The sequence below is a fragment of the Pocillopora damicornis genome, chromosome 5 (genome assembly GCF_964200805.1).
Source record: "Pocillopora damicornis chromosome 5, jaPocDami1.2, whole genome shotgun sequence".
NCBI classification, from domain to species: domain Eukaryota; kingdom Metazoa; phylum Cnidaria; class Anthozoa; order Scleractinia; family Pocilloporidae; genus Pocillopora; species Pocillopora damicornis.
Genome location: NC_142674.1, coordinates 3,398,357 through 3,422,370, shown reverse-complemented (window position 1 = coordinate 3,422,370; position 24,014 = coordinate 3,398,357). Strand labels below are relative to the sequence as shown.

The window sequence follows — 24,014 nt, the reverse complement described above, 5'->3', positions numbered from 1 at the left end:
AATTCATTGCATCAGCCATTTGAATAAGAAAAGCTGTGGGAAGCCGGAAGTTGGGAGAGGGGTGGGGAGCTTACCAGAAATTCGCTGATCGTTTCATACATAAGACCAGAGACAGAAAAAAAAAAAAACCAAAGTACTAAAAATTGAACTCCAAACAAACTAAGATACATGAATTAAAAGGCAACGGGGCCGAAAAGATCAGATCGGCGACATTAAACGACAAATTATTTCGTGCAAGAGTGTCCCCCCCCCGAAGAAAATAAAACTAAGTAGGGAGGGGATGATCGACTGAACACAAACCAATCGAATGTAAGCGACGATTGGCGCCAATCCTAAAACATCACATGACACAAATATACTGCACGAATTCAAGATGGACGACGACGACGAAATACAGGTTGTAGAGGTTACGGTACGTGTTTATAGACATAGTCTAACCTTAAATGTCTATTCTTACATTAGAGTGGAATTATGATGATGCCTTAAACAACCTTGCCCATCTCTGGGCGGAGTATCGGAAGATCATTTGCAACTTAAACTTTTTTTTTTTTTCAAAGCGCATCGATCTGTCATGCAGGGAGGATTTACGTAACTTGTAGTAATATCTGCAGTTATTTGTTGTTTCAAGAAAACGATTAATAGATGTGCGAACGATATTGATCCCTGGTTTGATGTTGATGCAATGATATGTATATTTATTGCACTTCGGCGTGAGATATATTTTTTTTGGCGGGATCTGCCTCAAGGCGCGCAGGATTTGTGATCTCTTGTTCAATTTTAAATCATCGTTCTTATTCAAACGTACATGTTATTCTCAACCATCAAGGGTGAATGTGTAAGCTACCTCTGAGTCTCTTTATTTTCTTTAAAGGCTTTTAGTGTGTAACTGATGCCAGAGGGGAATAATAACTTTATTAATTTTTTATAATTTATTTAATTATGATTAAATATTAAAAAGAAGGAAGTCAAACTTATTTTGTTCCTAAATCGTGACATTCATCATGACAAAATCAAAATGAACTTTGTGTTAGTGGCATAGCCAACTTTGCCGTGGATTAGGAGATGGTATTCCTCTTCTCCCTAGACTCTTCAGTAAAAATGTAGTGGTGATACTAGTATTTAGTATTTTGCTCATTTTATCAGTTTCTTTTCAGGTATGCCGTTCTTCTTTGCCTAGGAAGAAACGTAAACGAGAAGAGTCACCACCAAAAGATGCAATCATTCCCTGTAGTGACGAAAATATTCTCCACAAATTAGCTCAGCTAAGAAGGAGGGTAAGTTATGATAACTGTATATATATTGTCTTTTATCTGTTATTTTTGTACCCTTAACTCTTTTACTCCCAGATGTGATTACTAGTAACTTCTCCCTATAATATCTGAACATTATTTAGCAAACAGGTTATGAGAATCTTCAAACTTATCAGGTTGAAGTTATCTTTATCTGATACCAAATTCTCCTGACTTATTTACAAGGAAATGTGTAACAGCTGTAGGGGAGAATTGACAATCAGATCTTGGGAGTTAAAGGGTTAATATAAGGTTGAAGACCAGATGTTATAACTGGTTACATGTAGAAATTGATGGTGTTACATGTACATATCATGCCTTTGTGGTTTACAGTACATGAATACAACATATATCTGTTCACTGTAGCTGCCATTTTGTTTTCTCTTTTGACATTCAGCGCTTTCAAGTTGGTACAGTCAAATCTCAATTTTTCAGACTGATGGGGACTGGGCTGAGTGTTTTAAATAATTAAGAGTTTGGAGAACAAAACACACGAATAGTAATGAACCAAAAATAAAACTGAATAAATTTACTTATTGTCCTATCAAACCAGTGCCTTTTGTTGTTAATATTTGTGAAAATATTTGCAAAAGTTTTGAAGTTAACAAACAATGTTCTACAGAAAGCAGAGCAAATTCAGTTTTGATGGGAGTTTCATTACATTTACTTTGTTTAATGGAAAGAAGTTGTTACATATCTCAAATATGACTAATAAATAGTCATCAAAAGTAGGACCAAGGATGTAAGTCTTGATATTAAAAAAAATCAGGACAATTGAGGCTTGGAAAATCAAGGTTTGACTGTATCAAGTACCATTGAAACTCAGGATAGCAACAAAAAAAGTATCTAGTAACCTTGGATTTGAAGCTGTGATTGGAGGTGAAATAGTTTAACACTGCCATTTAGATTGCAATATTCTTGACTAGACAGCATCCTTTTTAACTCGTGAATTGCGCGCATGCGCAAGAGCGAGTTATAGATATGATGTGGGGAATAGCATTCGCTTGCTCGCTCGCTCGCTTGCTCGATTGGTTGATTCCTGTAAACTTTTTTTAGATTTTAGGCTTTTGAGTACATTTGATAGTTTTTGGCGAGCAATAAACAGACGAAATGGCGACCTTTGTTGCTAAGAATAGTGGTGGGGTGAAAAAGAAGCCAATGATAATCTTAAAAGAGTTTTTTTTTTCGTTTTAGTTTCAACAAGCGGCGCCAGCGACTGGCAAGCATTCAAGGATTCACACTGAAATAACAACAACCTTCGTTTTTCATAAAATTGTAATTTACAATCCTTGAACTTGAAAACAATCCGAAGATTCATTGAAAATATCACTTACTGCGAAGCGCTCGGAGTTTACAGATGTTCAAAAGCTTTTTTTGTTATAGCGTGAGATTGAGGAAAAAATTGATCATTACGTTTCGTCGCGTGTGTTTTTCCTGTGTGAAGCAACAAAAGATGCCGGCGACTGACTAAATAACAAGTTAACATGAAAATCAGATAACACTTAGACAAACAATTTTAGCTACCGATTTTCAGTGAATTTTTAAAGAACAATTTTCTTGTAAGTTTCAAGACAATTTGAAGATTCAACATACATACAACGTACTAAAATGCGAAAGTTACACACCACAAAATTGATAAATAGGCCTGAAATGAAATTCTATCTTGTTATTGATTATACGTTGCCTAGCACGTGACTTAAATCTACCCAGGCGGAGATCTAAAATGACGGTGGCAGGCTTGGCTTAGTTATATCACTCAAAACTCGTTCCCGTTTGTCTCATTTGATAAAGAGGGAATCGTTAATGTTTTCATTAAGACAGTATTGCCTTGATTTTCTAATATTTACAACGAAAGACAGTAAATTTCACTTTTCACCCACATTTACTTCCAACCTTTTCTTTTGAACCAGAAACAAAAATGATAGACGTTTAAAACACATGACATCATCCACCTTGTTAAATGTAATAGCATGATCATTTCAATTGTAATGCCTTCTTGTCCCAACGTTACTTTGTTTCTTTGCTACATTAGCGAACACTGAACTACTGCTCGTACCCTAGATGACAATCAACCACAAAATTCCCTAAACCAGATAACATTAAACATAATCTCAAAAATCATGTGTCAATTCACGAGTTTGCTCACAGAGCACTTTGATTATCTCTTTGATCTAACTTTGACCTGTTTCTTTTCCAGAACAGTATAGGATTTGCTCATCTATTAAGGTTCAAAGTTGAGTGAGGGAAAGGGGTATTGCTTGGAACTTTGGCAAATTGAAAATGCAGTTTTCAATACAGCCTTAAAAAAAGACATGCAAATATGACATTGTTGGTTAACCCTTTACACTCTAAAAGTGATAAGCATCTAATTTCTCCTTACTGTATCACCCTTGAATTACTTATTAAGGTTACAAGAATAAGGAAAATGATCACCAACTAAAGAAGCTCTTGATTGTTATACAGATTCTCCATATCAGCACCTTAAATAATGTATAGAGAACAGTTTGGAGAATATGCATACTGATGTTTGGATGTAAAGGGTTAAAGTACCATTTCTTGTATTTGTTTGTAAAAGGCTTCAATCCTGATTTTTCCTTCTTTGCAGCTTGAATTTTGTGAAAAAGAGAAACAAGTACTTTCTGAAAGGGTTGCAGAACTTGAGGAACAGCTAACAGAAGAACAACGTCATGAACTTGAAGTCAAGTTGGAAACGTCTGAAAAACACATACCTCTTATTTGTGTTGGTGACAACAGTGAAGATGATGACATCATATTTATTTTGCCTGAGGACTATTCTCCCAGAAAGAGGTTGAAAATTGACCATGAAAAGAAAGCTCATAGGATTGGTGACCAAGATAACCAGGCAAAAAAAGACTTAGCCATTACTTACTACAAACCTGGTACAAATCTACCACATGCCAGGGAAAACTGTTCAGCTCACAAGTTTGTTCAGAGCAATGTAACTACAGCAACAGTGTCATGTAATGAGAACTATTGTGAGCAGTGCTATTGTTATGTATGTGATGCTAATGTGAAAGAGGTGAGTTATTTTCTGCTTTATACATAGAAATGTAATTTGAACAAAGTCCTAGGGAAATGCATTGGTTAAGAGTATGCCAACCTATCTCCAATTGTCTAAGAAACAGAAATTCTGGGCAGATGAGTATAGCTTTTAAATGGCTCTTCTGTGGAACTTGAAAAGACTTGAGAGTACAAAATGCAGTGTTTAAATGTTGTGGTCAGTTAATTGGTAACATCTGGGCAGATAATTGCTTTGTTTATTGTATTACATAAAAAAAATTTTCTTTGTTTTCTCACATTGGTAGTGTAATTCCTGGAAGACTGGCACTAATCCTCATTGCAATGCATACTCTAAGAATGCGTTTTGGGAAAAACTTCGAAAGATGGCAAAGAGAAAAGTGGTATGTTTAACTGAAGTGTTGTGCAACATTGTGTGGTAATATTTTATTTTTGGTTCAATGTTGATTAATATTTACACATATAGCAGGTCACAAGAATTAGCTGCTTGCATTGCATGAAATCTTTTTCCCAAAGAATTATTCTAATTTATTTTGTACCCAGGAAGGAATTCTCATACTATTAAATTAAGCAACAAGAGCCTACTGTAGAAAGTAGTAACCCCTTGAGCAACCATCTTCTAAAGCTGAAAAGTAATTTTTAAAAAACGTTTTTTCTTGAAGTTTTTGTCTTATTACTTAACATACACTGTGCATGTAGCTTACATACAGTATCCAATTTGTTTCCACCAATTGAAGATTAATTACTAGTTTCTAGCTTGCACAGATATTTTAATTGATTGTGTGTAGGGTTAATTATTAATATAAACTTCCCACTGTCTAATATTAGAACTGTATCATTATTTGCAGAGCTCTGTACAGGATTCATTGCTGAAGTGTTTGCCAGCTAATGAGCAATCAAAATTGTTGCTAGAAGCAGGTAGGTATTGTTGTTCGTACTTGTCTGTAAGAGCTTAATGTGTAATCTTCATATCTTTATCCTCCTTTTAATCCCCTCTCCTCTTTTGTCTTTCATGTTCTTCCTGTCTATTCCTTTCTTTTTTCTTTTTTCTGCTCTTTCTCTGCAAATACAGCTGTACATGTATGCAAGTATGCATGTAAGTAAATATCCCCTTTCAAATGTTCTTCTCTGTGTGACTGTATCCACTCCCTTTCAATCCCTGTTTTCTTCCCCTATAGTTTCCCTTAAGTCTTCTTCCTGCTTGTTTATTTTAAATTTCTTTATATCCTCTCTTTATCCCTCCTTAAAACATACATGCATCTTTCTCCTTTTCCTTTCTGTTCCTTCCCATTTGCTTTTTCTCCTCAACCCATTTCTCTTTCCCTCTCTTTCTTCCTTTTTTCTCTCCTCTATTTTTCTCCCTCCCTTCAGCCACTTACATCTGTGCATAATTATCCACTCTTACTTTCTTGGTTATTCCTTTTCTGCTTATTGTGTCTGGATTAGTTGTCTTTTCCTTAAAGCTTTGCAAATGTCAAAGGCTATAGTGTACATGTGGTAAAATCTAGATATTTATTTTGTTTACATCATAGCGGAAATGGTCACAGAACTGTTAGAGAAGCTGAAAGACAAACTTTCAGACTCATCAAGTGGCTATAGTTCAAGGTCGTCCAGTCCCAGTTGTGATTGTGATTGTCATTATGACAGTTGTGGAAGTTATGACAGCCAAGGGTGTGAGGAGTGTTATGACTACCATGAAGAAAGATCGTGCAGTTTTGGTGGATATTGGTCTTTTGGTGGAATGCATCTGTCAAGGTACAGTTTACAGATTTCTTAACCCTTTGACTCCCATAAGTGACCAAAACAGAATTTCTCTTTACAATATCGATACAATATCAACCAGACAGGTGATGAGAATAAAGAAAAATATCAATTTGGAGATAGTTGATTCAATACTAAATTCTCTAAACTAATATTATATGAATTGTATGATTGAAAGTAAGGAGAATTGCAAATTTGATCAAGGAGTTAAAGGGTTAACGAGGCACTAAAATTTGCCTCTTTTCAAACAATTGGCTTGGTACATGTTGCTCGTCTAAATGTCACTTGAGAGGCACCACAGGCTTAAATGTCACCTTAAACCAAACTTTTCCAGTTTTTTCCCTGAAATTCCTTCAGCTGTGCTTTAACTGTTAAGGTTATTTTGTTCTTGTACAGAAATGAAATCAAGAAATAACTAACTTTATCTCATCCTGGATTGTACAATGCAAGATCCAGTTATATCATGACAATATGAAATAAATAAATTTTAAGTTGTAACGTATGAAGTATTCAAGAACCTCTTCCTACATGCACTTGGTATAATGTGATTGGCATTTTTTAGAGATTTTATGAAGCTAAGTAGGATTGACATGGGATCCACACAAGTCCACATATGAATAGCATGACGATGTGTATGTTACAGTTTTCAGTGATTGGACATGATGTGGGATTGTGTGGTGATTGTCAACGAATGTCAAAAGAAAATTAACCCTTTAACTCCCAAGATCTGATTGTTAATTCTCCCCTCTAGCTGCTACACATTTCTTTGTAAATTGGTTACAAGAATTTGGTGTTCAATCAAGGTACTATCTTGCAGCTGATGAGTGTGAGTACTCTCACTACATGTTTTCTGGATAATGTATGGATATTATAGGGAGAATTTACATGTTAATCACTTCTGAGAGTTAAAGGGTAAGTAAGAATCAGGAATAGAATTGCAATAGATACATATAATATTAACAAAGTTACTATTTTAAATTTTTCATTTGTGACTGTATTTGTGATTTTTTTTCTTGAAAGGTTTGACTTTAATCTAATTGACAACGTTGAGAGTACAGTGAAAAAAGCCAGAGACTTTCTTGATGATAACCAGCCTGGACCAGCAGCTATTGTGCTTGATGCTTTAACAGTTGTTCTTTTACCAGCAGACAGTGAGAGGTATGTGTAAACCAAACTGTATAGATGTACACTGCTGTTTATAGTGCGCATGTCAAACCCTTTGTCTCCTAAGAGTGATTAGTATCTAACTTCTCCTCACAGCATCACCCCTGAATCAAATATTTTGGTCATGAGAATAAAGGAAATGATTTCTAATTAAAGAAGTTATTGATTTTTAAACCATTTCTCCTTGTCAGCACCTTAGGAATATGCACACTAATGTTAGAATGTAAAGGTTTAACCCTTTAACTCCCAGATCAAATTTGTAATTCTCCTAACTGTCAACCATACAATTCTTACAATGTTAGTTCAGAGAATTTAGTATTGGATCAACTTATTATCCCCAAATTGACATTTTTCTTTATTCTCATCACTTATCTGGTTGATATTGTATTGATATTGTAAGGAGAAATTCTGTCTTGGTCACTCATGGGAGTCAAAGGGTTAAGCTGGATAACTTAGAATTTGAACAATTGGGGGAATATTTTTTTGTGGCTTCTCCATGTCTGGGAAAATTTGAACCCTCATAAGTAAGCATGGAAAGGTACTATCACTACTAGAAAATCTGTTTTCCCAGGGAATCTGGCATCAGTTTTCTTTATCACTGATATAATTAAAAATATTCCATTTCACATTGTCTGACTTTATAATTTGTATCAGTTGATGTAAATGAAGTGTTTGTTGCTTTCCTCCAAAGGTTCCCATCAAGCCAAGTTATGACAGCGATAAAAAGGTATTCAGCTGCTTTGAAAGATAACCATTTTGATAATTTAAACAATGGTAATTCTTGTTTGCGGCAGTTTACTGAAGAAGTTTTTAAGTGCTTGAGGATGTCTGGCAATTCTTGAATGCCTTTAATTTATCATTATTTTTTACTCTGCATTCTGCTCCATTTTCTTAGGCTGCGGAAGGCTTGGATTCAAGTATTTATGCATCCTGACTTGCCTAAAAATATTGAAGAAAAAGTTAGGGAACGTTTAAAGAATGCTGTTGATGGGGCTCAGATTTGCTCACCAGAGAGCATAGGCCTTAATGTGTGAGTCCATATTTTTGCAAGAGAGTAGCTTGTGATCTAGTCAATATGATAGAGACTTGTACATGTACATGTACTGGAAGACTTCTCTGTACTCACCTACAAGTTACATGTACTCTAAACTAATGATAAATATGTTACTCTTTTTTTGTCCTTCTAAATTGGCACTAATTGCCTTTTTTATGGAAGTACTTGTTTTTAGGCTCTAAAGGTGTGATTAATGCATGGTTGTAGGTAAGAGCCAGCAGCCGGTGAAATACGCCGGCTTCTCTGCCAGGTTTTGCTGGCTACTTTCATTGCTTCGAGAGCCTGTATAGAGATGATGTTTATCAGGTCTAAACTTGGGCTCAATAAAAATATAAATTTGCACTCCCTATCTTTTCTGAAAACATACAAAGACTTCTGACTCAGGGTTAGTTTAAAAACGTTCTGATGGGGACTGTCTTTTTGACAAATCTTGCTACAATGGCAGGAAAAGACGAATGGTGTGATGTTTTGTCTGCCATATTGGATTTCAAAACCCACAACTGTTTACCTTTAGAAAAGCTCTGGCTACTTAAAACCTTAAAGAAAACCCTGTTAATGTGAAAAGTGCTAATTACAGGCTGAAGTAGCATTTCTGTCATAGGATCATAAAGCTGTTGCAATTTTAGAGTAAGGTCTATGATGCTATATGTATATACTCCAGGTGATGTGTTATTGATCTCTTAAGTATGGTCTATTTTAGGATTCTTGAAATGAGGAAATGGGATGATACTTTACTTCTTAAATGTTTTGATGGGAAATTAAAGAATGATTTCATAAGAGAAGATGAGGAAGTGGTTGAAGCTCGACTATCCTTCCTGGAAAAGAACCAAAGGTACATTTGTACAGTTAGGCTAATGTGTGGCTTGTATCAGACTTGATTTCCCGTTCTGACTGTTTTCTTCTTGCCTGGCTCTTGTCAGGCTGAGTTACTGCTCTTTTTAGCCTGAGTATCAGCCTAGTGTATGGTTCTTGTCAGGATCGTTTCTTGTTCTGTATGATTATTTTTTTATATCTGGCTCTTGCAAGGTTGGTTTCTCCTCATTTTCCACACTGTGTCTGGTTCTTGTTAGGCTCTTTTCTGCTCTGTCTGGTTCGGCTCTTTTCTGGTTGATGTAAGACTCATGCCTGGTTCAAATGTGAGGCTGTATTCAGGCTCTTGTTTGGCCAGACATTTTTGTTTTGGTTTTTCCAATGTCTGTCTGTCAGTCAGCCCACTAGTCTATGAGGCTATAAGCAGTCCCTTCTTTCTCACAAAGTTTATTGCATGAGTGAAAAAAAAAAACAAATTCAGTAGAATGTTAAATGTTGGAGTGCTGCACAGAAATCTCTGCACTTGGTTAGCTCATCGTGTAGAGTGCCAGACTGCAATTGTATGTGTGGGAGGTTGATGGTGTAACTCTTTAACTCCCATGAGTGACCAAGACAGAATTTCTCCCTACATTATTCATACAATATCAAGTAGACAAGTGATGAGAATAGAGAAAAATATCAGTTATGGGTTATTAGCTGATCCAATATCAAATTCTCCAAACTAATATCATAACAATTGTATAGCAGACAGTAAGGAGAATTACTCCTGTGATCTTGGGAATGAAAGGGTGAAGTCCTTGTCTGGACCAATAGCCAGGGTCCTAAAATAACTGAGAAAAATGTGCTGCTTTTGCTTTGGCATCCCCAAATGGTTAGACATTCTAGTCTTCTTGGAGAAGGAGGATAAACCATGTAGAACTAAAAATAATTTATTCTGAGAATAGCTACATTGTAATTGTAAGTTAGAGTGGTACGTACTTATCCTCTTAAATACTGGGTTTCCTGATGCGTTATCATACATGTCGAGTTGTAAGACATGAACTGAAAATAGTCAATTCTGAGAATAACTACATTGTAAATATAAGAGTGGTGCTTGTTCTCTCAAATACCCGGTTTTCTGATGCACTATCTGTATGTGTTGAGTTGTCAGACATGAAATGAAAATATTTAATTCTGAGAATACAGTAGCTACATTGTAATTCTAAGAGTGGTGCATTTTTCCTTCAAATACCAGGTTTTCTGATGCATTATCTTACATGTTGAGTTGTAAGACATTGGAAAAGAGCCGCAGTGCTCCTTATTATGGCTTTGGAGATGCTCTACCCTCCACTACTGAAAAGTGCCTGGCAAACATTACCCACTACAAAAAGAAATTTGTGCTTTTACTAGCGCAGGCAGGGAAAGTGGAACAAGCTCTTAATGTGCTGAATTTTCCAGTCTCAGGGGACATTCCTGCCAGCATTTTGACCAACACAGGTTTTAAAGGTCAGTTGTATTGTGAGAGTGCATATCTTCATTGTAATAATCTACTAGATATTGTACTAGTAGTATTATAATATTTTAGCAAATAGGCTACAAAACAATTTGACAATGGGTCACCATCAGAGATGGTCACTGCATGTAGATGTGGCTAGTGATCTGCCACTAAAAGCAGAAGGGAAATTATTGTTAGTTAAAAAAACTCTTCATATTCCTAGAATTCTGAGTACTGGTTCTTGCTACTTCAAGAATTATCTCAAGTTAGAGGAAACTGATCTTAGACTTCTTTTTACAGTAACTACACACAGTAGTTAGTAAACTATATAATTATTTTCTGTGGGTAGGCACTTTTACACATAGAAGGTCAGTACTCTCTCTTACTTTTAGATACAAGAGGCACAACACCTTTAACACAATGTACCCTTGCAATAATTGATTTTGCAACAACTAAAAAGCTCTTAATTGCCATGGTAAATGAAAACAGTTCTGTGGAGGCAGGGAAGATTCCTTCACCATCCAGCATTCCAGAAGAGAAACTGAAAAAGGTGTTAGCATTTATAATGACAGCAACGCAAGTGAATTCTAATCTTCGCAATGAACAGGCCTTTGAGTGGTTTATTAACACATTCTGCGAGTCATCCATTATCAACAAGTGTTCTCCAGAAGAAAATCAGGTCAGTGATGGTAATTTTTTTCATTGTCCAGTGCACTTTTGTAATAAATTTGAAATTTTTATAGGTCATGGTATGATTTTGAGTGTAATTTGGAATAAATAAGCACAAATAAATTTTTCCAAGACTAACAAAATTGCAATTTGTGGTCTTTGAGAAAATTTACAGTGCTATAATGAGATAGCTTATCATGATTATGCAGAAACAAAGCATGCACATCAAGTGCTAAAAAATTTATTCAAACCCTTCATGTGACATTGTGCATTTGGTCAAAACAACAGCGTACGATCAAAACAATAATATGCAAGGATATTTTTACATCTTTAAGGCACAAAAAAGTTTAAAGTCTGGCTAAACAGTTCAAGGAATTTTTCAGTCTGGTTTGTTACTTCTTTTCACTGAATTAACCCTCTCCTGCATTGAATTACCTGAAAACTGTATTTGTCTTAACCAATCAGAACTGAGTAATTTTTTCGTGTATGTTATTACAAGTACAATGTACTAAAATTTTCACTTTTTTACATATAGATGCTCACCATTCTTGGTGGGTCAAAGTTTCCTCTCAAGTGTATTGTAAATTAACCTCTATTAGTGACAGGTGTTTCAGTGGAAAATGCCTACTATTGGACATTATGGTTGTCTGCTTAAAAACCTGGGTCTAATTGCTTCTAATTACTATCATTAGTTATTACATAATTTATGAAACCATAGCAGGATGGATGGTTTATTCTTAAGATAAAATTTAATATTAAGCACTTCTAACAAAATGAATGAAGTTTACAATAATATCAATTTTGTTATCTGGAGCCTTTCTGCAAATTTCCATGGAATCTTTTTTTGGTGACATAAAGTAGCATCCTACTGTAGACTTATATTTTTTTAATTGGCCTGTTCAACAAGACAGCTTTTTAACCTAGTGGGTTTTAGCTTGCCTAAGGATTATTTTGCAAACTGTCGCATGATTTCAGAAGAGAAAGAAATATATTTGCTGTTCAAGGACTAAGAAAGTGGTGTTATTCTTACTGTCACAGGAAGTAATCAAAGCTGCTGGGGAGATTGTAAACAAAGCTAAACAGGAGTTTCTGTCACACCTTGAGGTCAAACCCCCTGAAGGTGTCTCTCTAAAGGTACACTTACACACTGATATACATTTCCCTAGATTCAAAATAAAGATTTATGCGATTTACATGAACACCCTGATTAAGGAACAATATAATTGTTATATTTACTAATGGAAAACAAGGGAACAAAAATTGCTCTAGTGGTCTTAGTCTACTTAAGGGAATAAACTCATGCACTGGGGGTTAACCCTTTATGCCCTTACATGTATATTAGTATCTATATTCTCCATACTGTTCTCTATACATTTCCAAAGAGGCTGGCAAGGAGAATTTGTTTAACAATCAAGAGCTGCTTTAGTTTGAGATCATCTCCTCTATTCTCATGACTTCCATGTTTGATGCAGGGGGGATATGGTGGGGAGAAATTAGATGCTAGTCACTCTCAGGGGCTAAAGAGTCAAGTTCATGTATCACGTGGCACATGCATCACGTGGCACATGCATCACGTTTTTTATTGTACATGTTTTGACCTTGACAAATCAAATTGAAAGATTAGGCTGTTCTAAAAGCAATAAAACAACAGTTAAAATTTTCTCACATTAGTCAGATGTAATGAGGATGATGTTTATAGTGTAAATCTTGGACTTAAATTGCTATTCCATTCTTAGGTGTTTGTTGTGGAACTGTTTGCATCAGTTGTTGCCAATCTCTATGTCAGCAACAACTGCTATCCATACTTTCCAATTAGTCACACCTTGGAGTTGTTCAAGAAAAAGGTATTTTGGATTCTTTTGTGATAATTTTGTCAGGACAATGTACAACAACTGAGAGAAAATTCAGTGTACTGTACTTCAACTGCATAAACGACATGTTTATCCTAAACTAGATAGCTGATTTAACTTTTGGTATGTGCAATGTACAGCGTACATTCCACATGACATTGTTCATAATTACCTCTTAATAACAGAATTTGAGGTCTGAACTGTAAGTTATGGTACAAGTTTTTCTTGTCAGCTTTATGGTGTAAGCAAAAAGGGGGAAGATTTACAATCTAGCAAACTTTGGAATTAGGTGGGCCCCATAATGAAATATGGCTTGGGCAACTGACCGGTCATAGTGCATGTCAATTTTTGGGTGATACATGTAGACTGCTAATGTATAGATTTAGCCAAGCCTAAAAGTGGAGCTCGCATTTTTTTTTTCTGCACGTCTCAAGGGCACAATGCCTTGCCCTGGCCAGGACTAGAACCCGGGTCACCCGACTCGGAGCCCAGTGCACTGACCACTGGACTACTGGACAAAGCTGTGGGTTGGCATGCCTGCGGTACAGTTGACCACGCATGTTAAAAGTAGCACCTTGTACGGTTGTACGGTTGTACGGTTGTACGGTTGTACATCCAAGTTTTTTGGCTTGATGGGTTACTTCTATTTTGTATAATTATGGGGCTACGCTCTGCGAGCTCCGCTATAAATGGATATCAGCGGTTGATCCATACATGTAGTTGATCAATGGTTGATCAGTAAAGGTTCGGCAGTAGGCTGAGGCAATAGTCAGCAAGCTTTGCTATGGAGATATCAGCTATTATAGCACTCAATGATCATATCAACTGAGGCACGTACATGTAAGGCCTCCATTGTGGTTTGCATCAGACCAATAATCAATTCATTTTGCAGATCTAGACTCTCTAAAATTATTCTTTCAATCAACAGGACTTGTTGTGGGCTTGTGTCTCAGTGGTGCTCTCACCAGTTCTCACCAACAAAATCAATGGTCAAATACTGAATTTTATACAAGCAAATGTTATCAAAACACTTGGAAGTCAGTGTATTCCATATGATGTCTACAAGAGGTCAGTATACAGGTTTGCAAGGACATGTAAAGATGGAGTTAGCTTTAACAATACATTTCAAAACATTTTAACTGAACACCCTTAACCTAGACCTGTGCAAGAACATGTTCACTTGGTAAGCTCAGTGCAATTGGTCTGGAGCTGTTCTGGAAGTTTGGATTGCGTAGGATGATTAACAACCGACAATGAGTTAGTGTGGTCTTTACTCTTAGAGATGATGATATTTGTCATCACAGTGGTCAAAATGTTGCGTACTCATGGGGTGCAGGCAAGTGAGTCTGGAGTAAATTTTGACCACTGTGATGATGAATGTTGTTGTTGACAAGACTACAGACCATGCTGGGTTGATGCAAGCAGCGTTGTGTTTACTCTTATTGACGGCGGCAAATTGGCCAATCAGATTGCAACATTACTGTCAATTGTGGTAAAAATACTTTTAGCCCTATCAGGGCCTAAAGCAAGCCATGCCACAACAATAATGATAATATGTAGATTTAGCCAAGCCTAAAAGCGGAGCTCGCATTTTTTTTCCACGCACGTCTCAAGGGCACAACGCCTTGCCCCGGCCAGAACCAGAACCCGGGTCATCCGACTCAGAGCCCAGTGCACTGACCACTGGACTACTGGACAAAGCGGTGGCATTGGCGTGCCTGCGGTACAGTTGACCACGCATGTTAAAAGTAGCACCTTGTGCGGATGTACGGTCGTACGGTCATACGGTCATACGGTCATATGGTCATACGGTCATACGGTCATACGGTCGAACGGTCGAACGGTTGAACGGTCGTACATCCAAATTTTTTCGGCTTGATGGGTTACTACTATTTTGTATAATTATGGGGCTACGCTCTGCGAGCTCCGCTATTAAGGGAGTTTGCCAAGTGTTGTTTGTTGATTGATATAGAAAGAGAAGATCCAGGAAGAGGGGATAACTTCTTCCTCATCCTGGGAAACTACATACCTGAGTTTTCTAACACTAATAATTCCACATGAAATGGTATGTACTTGAAAAAATTGTGACCTACAAGGAATTTCCTCTCATGTGAAAAATTAACTGTGTGAAAGATTATTTGCTTCCTCGTTTTGAGATGCTTTCAACTCATTTTGAGCATTGAGTTTCAAGAATCGAGTTTCTAGGGACTGTCACCTTACTTTTGAGCATTACTGACAACATGTTGTTTGAAAACTTACTCCAATTTTAGTTATATTGCTCATAATTTTTTTTTGTAGCTGGATAAAAAAACAGGTCGACATTGGGGGAATTGAGAGGAATTATGAGATTGCCTTGCTTATGCTAAAAGAAGGTACACATACTTTAAATGTACAGCAATGTTGTTTCAAAAGATATACTTGTCATTTTGAATTACTGTAGTGAGTATAGTTATGGTGATCATGATGACAGTGACAATTAACATGATGATTATGATGTACAGTCTGTAAAACACGAAAATTAGTTCAAATTATTTACAAACTCCAGCCATTTAATTATTTTGAATTGGCTCTTTAAAAAATGTAATTTCTGACGGTTGAGTGACTAGGAACGAATTAGTCAGAAATTACTATTCTGATGGCACGATTGAGAGGTTTTAGCATTCTCAGGGGAGAGTTTTGAGTATTTAATGTTTTAGCGGGGAATATTAATCATTCTAGCTCAGTCAGTCTTCCTGTTTGCTGTCAACAATTTAGTTAAATTTTTTCTATGGAGTATGGGTTTGTTTGTACCTCTTCCCCGAGGTTCCGTGCCACTGCATTAGATGGGGAATACGTTTCCACATAATTTTTGGCCACATCTAAGAGTGGTTTTTTAGTGGTTTTTCGTATCTGGCGTGGTACACTTAATTTTTCAAGCTTTTCAAGTTAGACTTGCTAGCATATTCTATGTTGTAATAAGTATATGTTACGTCACATTGTTGTTGTCGGATGACTGACTGACCATTCCTCAATAAACTATTTCACATTGAATGTTTCGTGATAGTGTAGTCAGAATTTTGCTGGTATAAAGAAGTTAGGGAGGCAGTGTTCTCAGCTCTACTGAATTGAAGTTCATGATATATACATGTAAACTGTACAATTATTTTGAAGCCTTAACTGTCAAAATGTCTCAATAGTGATGGATTAAGGTGTCTGACTGTATATAGTGTTAATTGAAGAGATATTCCAGCCATTGGTAATTTGGAAATAATATTACTATTTAGCTTCATCTGACATACCAATGTTAGGGAATGGTGATATGTGTATTTACCTAAAGATGCAGTGAACCTTTACTAATTGGCTGCCTTTACGTTACTAAAGTAACATCAACCTTGATGATTTACCTGTTGTAATAGGTCGTCTCTTAAAAAAATGTCAAGAGGGCTCATCAATACGCAAGAAAGCTGTGTCGCTTGTCAAGACACTCATTAAGACTGTTGATGCCTTGCTGAGCAAGAATGGTAGCTCTAATGGGAAGGACAGAATGTGTGTAGTACTCAAGAAGATCAAGAACGATGTAAGTTGGTTGAAAGTAAAGTAAAATTATGTGAGTTTTGTTGTCTCCTTTAAAGACCTTATTGATATTTTCCATGACCTGTAATTGGGAAGTAAGTTCCAAAATAACGTGACAAAAGTTCATGCAATAAAGGCATTTTCATCAACTACTCCTTTGAAGACCTTATTGATATTACCCTGTGATTGGGAAGTTAGTTCCAAAATAGCACGAAAGCAAATCATGCAATAAAGGCATTCTCATTAACTACTCTAAGACCTGTGTCCAAGACTAGTATGGACCTGTGTCCAAGACTAGTATGGACATGTGTCTAAGACTAGTATGGACCTGTGTCTAAAACTGATATGGATAGTTATTACCTAAGCTACCCAAGCGTGCAAGATAGGCCCATCTTACCTTCTTGGTATTGGCCGCTTTGATCCCTCACAAGAAAATGAGTGCATGGAGCGTACTTACAAAGTTTGTCACTTTTGGGCAATGTCGGCGATGAAGTTGTGAAAAGCAGTACGAGACAGTCAAAATGATGAAAACATAGATGACTCTTGAGGGTTTATTGCGCTACAAACGCAGTTGGCTCTCTTTTCTAGCTCGCTCTTGAAATAAACAAGTCAATAAACAAATCCTTCATTGACCATGCAATCTTGATTGGTCAAGATGGCTGGATATTATCCTCGTTCATTTTTGCATTTTTATGGACCTCAACTTCGTCTCGGTCCATAAAAAAGGCGAAAAGAGAACTCTGTCAATATTTAGCTATCTTAGCCAAACAAGCTTGGTCTATAACGCATAGCGTTACGTAGCAATTAGCCTTCTTTTTAAATTTTTTTTTTCAGTTTGCCAAGGAGATTGTTAAGTGTGGATTAGATTCTTTAGAAGGAAAGTTGATGGGGTTGATTTTTAAAAATGATCCAAGCTTTGAGAATTTTGAAGATGTCAGGAAGGCTTGTGGGTAAGACTATTTGTTTCAAATAACTATTGTTGTGTCTTAACTTTTTGGCATCTGATGAATCAATAAGGTCTTTTAATAAATGTTTATTTGACCCTCAAGAGTGACCAGCATCTAATTTGTCCTTACAATATTTCCTCCCTGAATCAAACAGTTGGGTCGCAAGAATAAAGAAAATGATTACCAGCTGAAGGAGCTCTTGATCGTTAAACAAATTCTCCTTGTCAGCACCTAAGGAAATGTATAGAGAACAGTGAGGAGAATAGGAATCTTAACCCTTTAACTCCCGTGAGTGGCCAAGACAGAATTTCTCCTTACTATACCTATACAATATCGTGCAGACAAGTGATGAGAATAAAGAAAAATATCAATTAAGGGATTACTAATTGATCTGATACCAAATTCTCCTAACTAACACAATGAGAATCATTTGGCAGACAGTAGGGAGAATTATTTAAGAGATCTTGGGAGTTAAGGGGTTAATGTAAGGGTATAGAGGGTGAACTAAACTAAATTAAATTATAAAAACATTGTACAAAACATGACATACCATGTTACACAAATGAAATTTGACTTTAAAGATGTTTTTTTATAAAATAATTCAAATAGTACGCGCGCTCTGATTGGCCATAAAACCATTTTACATGAGCGTATGTAAACACGGTTTTCGTTCCTCTTTCATTAGTTATTTTATAAAAGAAATGTAAAATGGTTTCCGTGTTTACATAGCCTGATGTAAACACGCGGGAGGTTGGGAGAACACAAGATAAGCGTAGGAAACCACGACGCGAAGCGGAGTGGTTTCCAGCTTAATCGATAAGCTGGAAACCACTCCGCTTCGCGTCGTGGTTTCCTACGCTTATCTCGTGTTCTCCCAACCTCCCCCGTGTTTACATCAGGCTATGTAAACATGGAAACCATTTTACATTTCTTCAATATTACTGTAAACAAAGAGAAAAGACCGGTGTGAATGTTTAGAAATTGCTAATGTACGTAACTATGGAAGTATTATTTCAGAGTTTTTGTTGAGTTTCAATCGTTGAATGCAAGTTGATGGAATGTACATTTAAGATTGACTCGTATTGTCCTGTTTTCAGAGGTGAAAAGTGGCCTTCTATAAAATCAGAAATGATGGACTTTCTCAAGAAGCACCTCTCGTGAGTATTACACATGTATATAGCGCTATTCACAGTACAAGTCTGACCATACATTAAGCAAGCAAAGAAATTAGCAAAAGAGCAATTTAAGTTAACCATGGAAATTTTAATACTGAAATTTTGCATTGTAAACTTGTAGCAACTAATAACTCCCTCTTTCCCCCATCCTCCTATCCAATACTCCAAAATAGTAGTTTTATTTTTATTCATGTAGGCTGGGCACATTTAGGTTGGTTACATATAGCATAGCAATACGAAATATACTTGTCTTTGAATTTCTGTTTTTTTTTCTGTGTGAAGAAAATATGTTTCAACCAAAGTAATACTTGTTGTATACGGTATTTATGAAACTGATAGACATTTCAAAAGAAGCCCACATCTCTCTCTCCCTTTTTAGAAGCAGGTCTCACGCTGCATGTTGTGTCGAGGTGTTTGGTAGATATGGTATGTACGATGAAGTAAAACAAACCCTTGCTGCAGTTGGTTCCTCAAATGTTTCCAGTATTTGTGAAAAGGTACTTGCAATCGTTGTAAATAGTGCCTTTTGTTTTAAAGTCTCTGTAGATTATTTAAAAAGTGGTTGATCTAATAATGTTCGCAAGTGAATAGCAATGAATCCTTTAGACATGATCAGTTACTCTCATGTTTCCTTTTAAACTACATATCTTCATGAGTTGTTTTTGTGTCAAATTCACACTCTTTTGCTGCTCCCCAATCTCTTGATCTTTTTGCTGACTTGTGCGTCGAAATTGTTAAAAAATTGAAAATTTTTTTATTGACGCACTGTCTGGCCAACAGACCAACCGACTAGTTGAACCACTGACTGACTGACCTATTGACTGACTGACGGATGGACCGACTCGCAAACTGACGAGCTGGCTGACTGAAGGACTTCTAAGCGAATGACTGATTAAATAACTGACCTGCTGACCAGTTGACTGAAATGTGAATGAATGAAGTACTGAATGGATAGCTACCACTGTAATCTATGCATACGTCTTGATTGGCCTAGTGAGCCTTGATTAACTAAGAACATGTTAGTGCGTGCAGTTTTGATTAAAGAGAGAAACAACGGAAGGAGCAAATGAATGAACAAATGGCCGAATAAATAAATGAAGGAATGAACGAGGGTAATAATAAATGATTAGATGAATCTATAAATAGTTACAAGTTCTTTAATCAGTAAAACGCTCTTAGCTGTTTTCACTTCTCTCCTTTTTTAGATTAAAGTGACTTTGCTAAAGTTAAAGAAACCTGACGAAGCGTGCCAGTTTGCAGATGCATGTTGTGATTGGTTGAGTAAAACACTATGCGATGTTGCATTCTCCAGCTGGCGATATAGCTTTAACAATGTAAGTGTCGAACAAAACACTGACCTAAATTCGCTTTTAGACTCACCAGAAACAATAAATTTGCGATTTGACACTTTCTTTTATTTTACTAAAGAAGTCTAATTGAGGCGATGTCGAAAACAGTTTTGGCCAAATTTTCTTGACTCACGCAACTCTAACTTGGCCTAACTACAGCATTGTTGTTTGTATCAAATTAAATTTGAGCTTGGAAATTTTTTCGCTGCTAGAGTCAATTTAAAGGCAATAAGTAGTGCTATTACAGATACCTTTTGTTACATTTTCCACCTCTTCTAAATGATGTAGCCCTCATCTCATGTTTGCACTTGTTTTTATCTCTTCAACGGAAATTTTGTAGTTGCCTGATTCGGTCGTTTCCTGTGTCAAAGCGATTGCTGCTTTCAAACAACAGACTTCTAATGACATTCTGACAGCAGCGATGCGTCATACGTCTGAGGTGAGATCTGAGAGTATTTTTGGCACGAAAAATGAACAATACTGCGAAAGTTCTAAGCAGTTTTCAAGTAATTTTCTCGAGTATAGAAAAGTGAGCGCGAAATTACTGCTTTTTCGTGGCGGAAAAATGTCGCGCGTGGTGCTCGGTGATGCAATTTTGGCGGGGAAAACGTTTCACGTTATGAATGGCAAAGGGGTATGTTCGTTCGGAAAATATTAGATGCAAAGCGCAATTTTGGCGGAAGAACGCGAAAGCAGAAAAAGTAAAAGAAAGGGAATATGGTGTGTTTAGTTTAGTTTAGTTTAATACAAGATTTATCAAATATTGATTTAATTCCCTGCTCCTGTATACTTTAGACATGGAACTGCCATTATCGTATCTAATTTTGTGTGTTCTTTCCGCAGTACTTTAGTCGAAATACAGTCCAACAGAAACATCGTTGCTATCTTGAACGTTGGTTAAGTGAAATCAAGGTATCAATCTTGACAACTTCGTTTTTTTTTATAAAGGCAATTTTCTGTGAGTGATGTTATAAAACTATATAATTATCTCAACGGTGCTAGAACAAAGAAACAGTTGAAGAAGCAAGCAAGCGAAGGAACCCTCAACAAAAAAAATGATGAAGAGAAAAAACAGCAAATAAGCAGAGAGACTATGAACACAGTTACTAAGGGGGAGGGATGAAGCTAAAGGAAAAGTGGTGAGAAGTACAGCTGGCTGCAGAATCGGAATTAGTTGAAGTTCGCATTCTTATTAGGGTCTCAGCTGTAATTCTTTTAGAGCGCGTGGCAAAGTATTAGCATAATTTTTATCTTTTCCCCTCAAATTGGTTATCGTAATCTTATGACTATCGTCTACAGGGACTGTTTGGAAAATGTGAGCTGACCGCGTGGAGCTGGGCCTTTCATCAGCTTACAACGGGACCGCTGAAACGAAAGTCTGCAGTGATTAAGTATGTGTCTAGCAACGTTAGAACTAAAGCAATAGGGTTTGTATACCAGAAACACCACTGATTGTACTGCGCTAAATCAAAATCCTTCTAACCCAGAGGACTTGAATAATTGATGTAACATTAGTAAACTAATTGCAAATTTTTCTTTCGTAGTTCAAGGATATCTGTTCAGCTCTCCACTTTGTTAAGAGAGCAAGGCAATTTTTTTACATCTTATATAGGTGGTTTCATAAATAAATATTATTATTTATCCTGTTTAAATAATCACATTTTAGGGGTCCATCGCTTTAAGCAGTTGTTCCACTGTAAATTTCTTGTCTTATTTTTTTCAAATTGGTCATGCACTCCGTTTCAATTTTTATCGTATCCACCCTTGTTCCTATTGGCTGATTCCTGCCCCTATGATGTTTTTCGTCCCTTGCAAACAATTTCTTAATGGTTTCTTCCCAATTCACGAAAATATTTTCAACAACCTCCTCCACCCCTCCCTTTCTTCGTCGACGTGAAAACTCCCCAAAGACTGGCACGCACCTTCCCACGGCGTCAAAAAGGAATGTGTTTTCGAGTCAATGCCAGTATAATCTGAGCCACTGCGCACCTACTCCTCCCCTAACCCAAATAAAGGCAGGAAACTAATGAAAATTTAGGGTTAACGTTGGGTTAGTAGAGGAGTAGGCGGGTAGTAGCTCAAATAATGACATTGATCTGCAATTTCAATATTTTGAGACTCATTTCATTCGTTCTTTACATTACAGGCACTTGATGAACAGTACCTCTTTGCAGTCGGGAACCCTCACTTATAATCAATTGCGTTTGATGCAAACTAAAGCTAAGGTAAACACCGCATCTAAAGACAAAAATACACCTGCACATGCGCAAGGAAAAGTTCAGAAAAGGTCAGGTTGTGAAACCCAGGCACCTGCTACGTCAACCGTACAAAAGAACGTGTCAGGAGGTTCCTTTGTGCCTTTAACCAGCGGAAAACAGGCTCAAGGGAGTGCGCAAGAGAGAGCTATGAATGCACCAGGATGTGGAACCCAGGGCCTTTTGGCTGCTACAGCCTCATCGCAGTTTGTCAATTCAGCTCAGGGCAATGCTCTATCTGCCAAAAAGGGTACTGTTGGTGTCCCTGCGGTCGCAATTGCGAACGAAAATGTTGCGTCCCTGCCCGGATCAAAAGCATCCATGTTCGTGGCAATCGCTCCAATGTCATCAGCCTCTCCATGAGTCAGTACACCTTCAACAATCCAAACTGTCTCAGGTCCTTCCTCTGATAAGAAGCTTGGTAACCGTGCCACCTCCTGGACCAAATAGCGGTGATTTTCACCGCGTAGTGATTCGTGGCCGACTGCATTTCGTCTACAGAATTTGATTGTGAGACTGAATGAACTGAGGTTTGGTAAATTTAAAAATATTCTTGAAAACACCGCAGAATATTACTCATGATTTCTCAGTTTTCCAACGATAGACAACAGATAACTCAAATTTGTTATGTTACACGTTTTCGGTTGAAGTTGTAGAGCTCAAGTTGCCAAATGAAAAATCAGATTCAATAAGTGATGTTTGTCTAAGGTTTACCATTGGAAAATAATTTCACGGGAATAATTTTATTGAATTCGGATAAACTTATCCATGTAAATACTTTCACCAAGTTTTCGTCAAATTGAAGTTAAAAAGAGTAGGTATTTTCCCTTCTCACGGGATAAGGAAGCAATAATTTTATATTTTGCAAGGCAAGGGTCATTAGAGAAGTTTGAGGGTTGGTTTGATTTAACCCTTTAACTCCCAGATCAAATTTGTCATTCTCTTTACTGTCAACCATACAATTCTTGTAATGTTAGTTGAGAGAATTTAGTACTGGATCCACTAATTATCTCCAAATTGATATTTTTCTTTATTCTCGTCACTTATCTGGTTGATATTGTATCGATACTGTAAGGAGAAATTCTTTTTTGGTCACTCGTGGGAGTTAAAGGGTTAAGTAGAAAAGGGATACAGGGGAAGATTGGGCGAAAAAAAGTCTAAGGAGTGGGTAGCTAAAAATGATAACAATGCACACTGCTCTGGCCTCCTTCAACTCGTCCCGATTTCCTTCAGCTTGGAAATTCCCATCCACTTATCACAATTTAAAGACTCTAGTTCATGCAAAGAAAAGTATTTGAATTTTTTTTGTTCTGGGCATGTCGTTGCAGTTGAAATAAATCATCTACCTGTTTGGTTTTGTAAAATTGTGGTCTCCGAAGTTACTGTCAGTCAATGGCTGACCCTTTACACCCTAAAGCTAACAGTAATAACAAGTTCTCCATACCGATCTTAATACATTTTCTTTGGGACTTACAAGGAGAATTTGTCTTACAATCGAAAGTGTCTTGAGTTCGCGATTATTTCCTCATCTCCGTGACCTTAATGTTTGTTTCCGAGGTGATACTGTGATGAGAAGTTAGACGCTTATCACTGGGATTAAAAATTAAGGTCGCAGGGAGGGAAGGG

The 24,014-nt window shown here is 36.8% G+C and overlaps 1 protein-coding gene across 1 annotated transcript; it reads left to right on the top strand.

Annotated features, from left to right (window-relative positions):
• The first annotated feature begins 352 nt into the window (after positions 1–352).
• LOC113669562 (uncharacterized) lies at positions 353–23,752 on the top strand. Its single transcript, XM_089208275.1, has 25 exons — positions 353–412; positions 1,155–1,274; positions 3,895–4,329; positions 4,616–4,711; positions 5,177–5,246; positions 5,861–6,083; positions 7,110–7,247; positions 7,945–7,980; positions 8,149–8,283; positions 9,008–9,139; positions 10,352–10,602; positions 10,984–11,270; positions 12,299–12,394; positions 12,997–13,104; positions 14,039–14,178; positions 15,409–15,482; positions 16,506–16,666; positions 17,497–17,612; positions 18,707–18,766; positions 19,164–19,281; positions 19,990–20,118; positions 20,474–20,572; positions 20,977–21,045; positions 21,433–21,524; positions 22,280–23,752. The coding sequence occupies exons 1-25, from the start codon at positions 374–376 to the stop codon at positions 22,749–22,751; spliced, it is 3,696 nt and encodes a 1,231-aa protein (XP_089064401.1). The 5' UTR covers positions 353–373; the 3' UTR covers positions 22,752–23,752.
• The last annotated feature ends 262 nt before the right edge of the window (positions 23,753–24,014 follow it).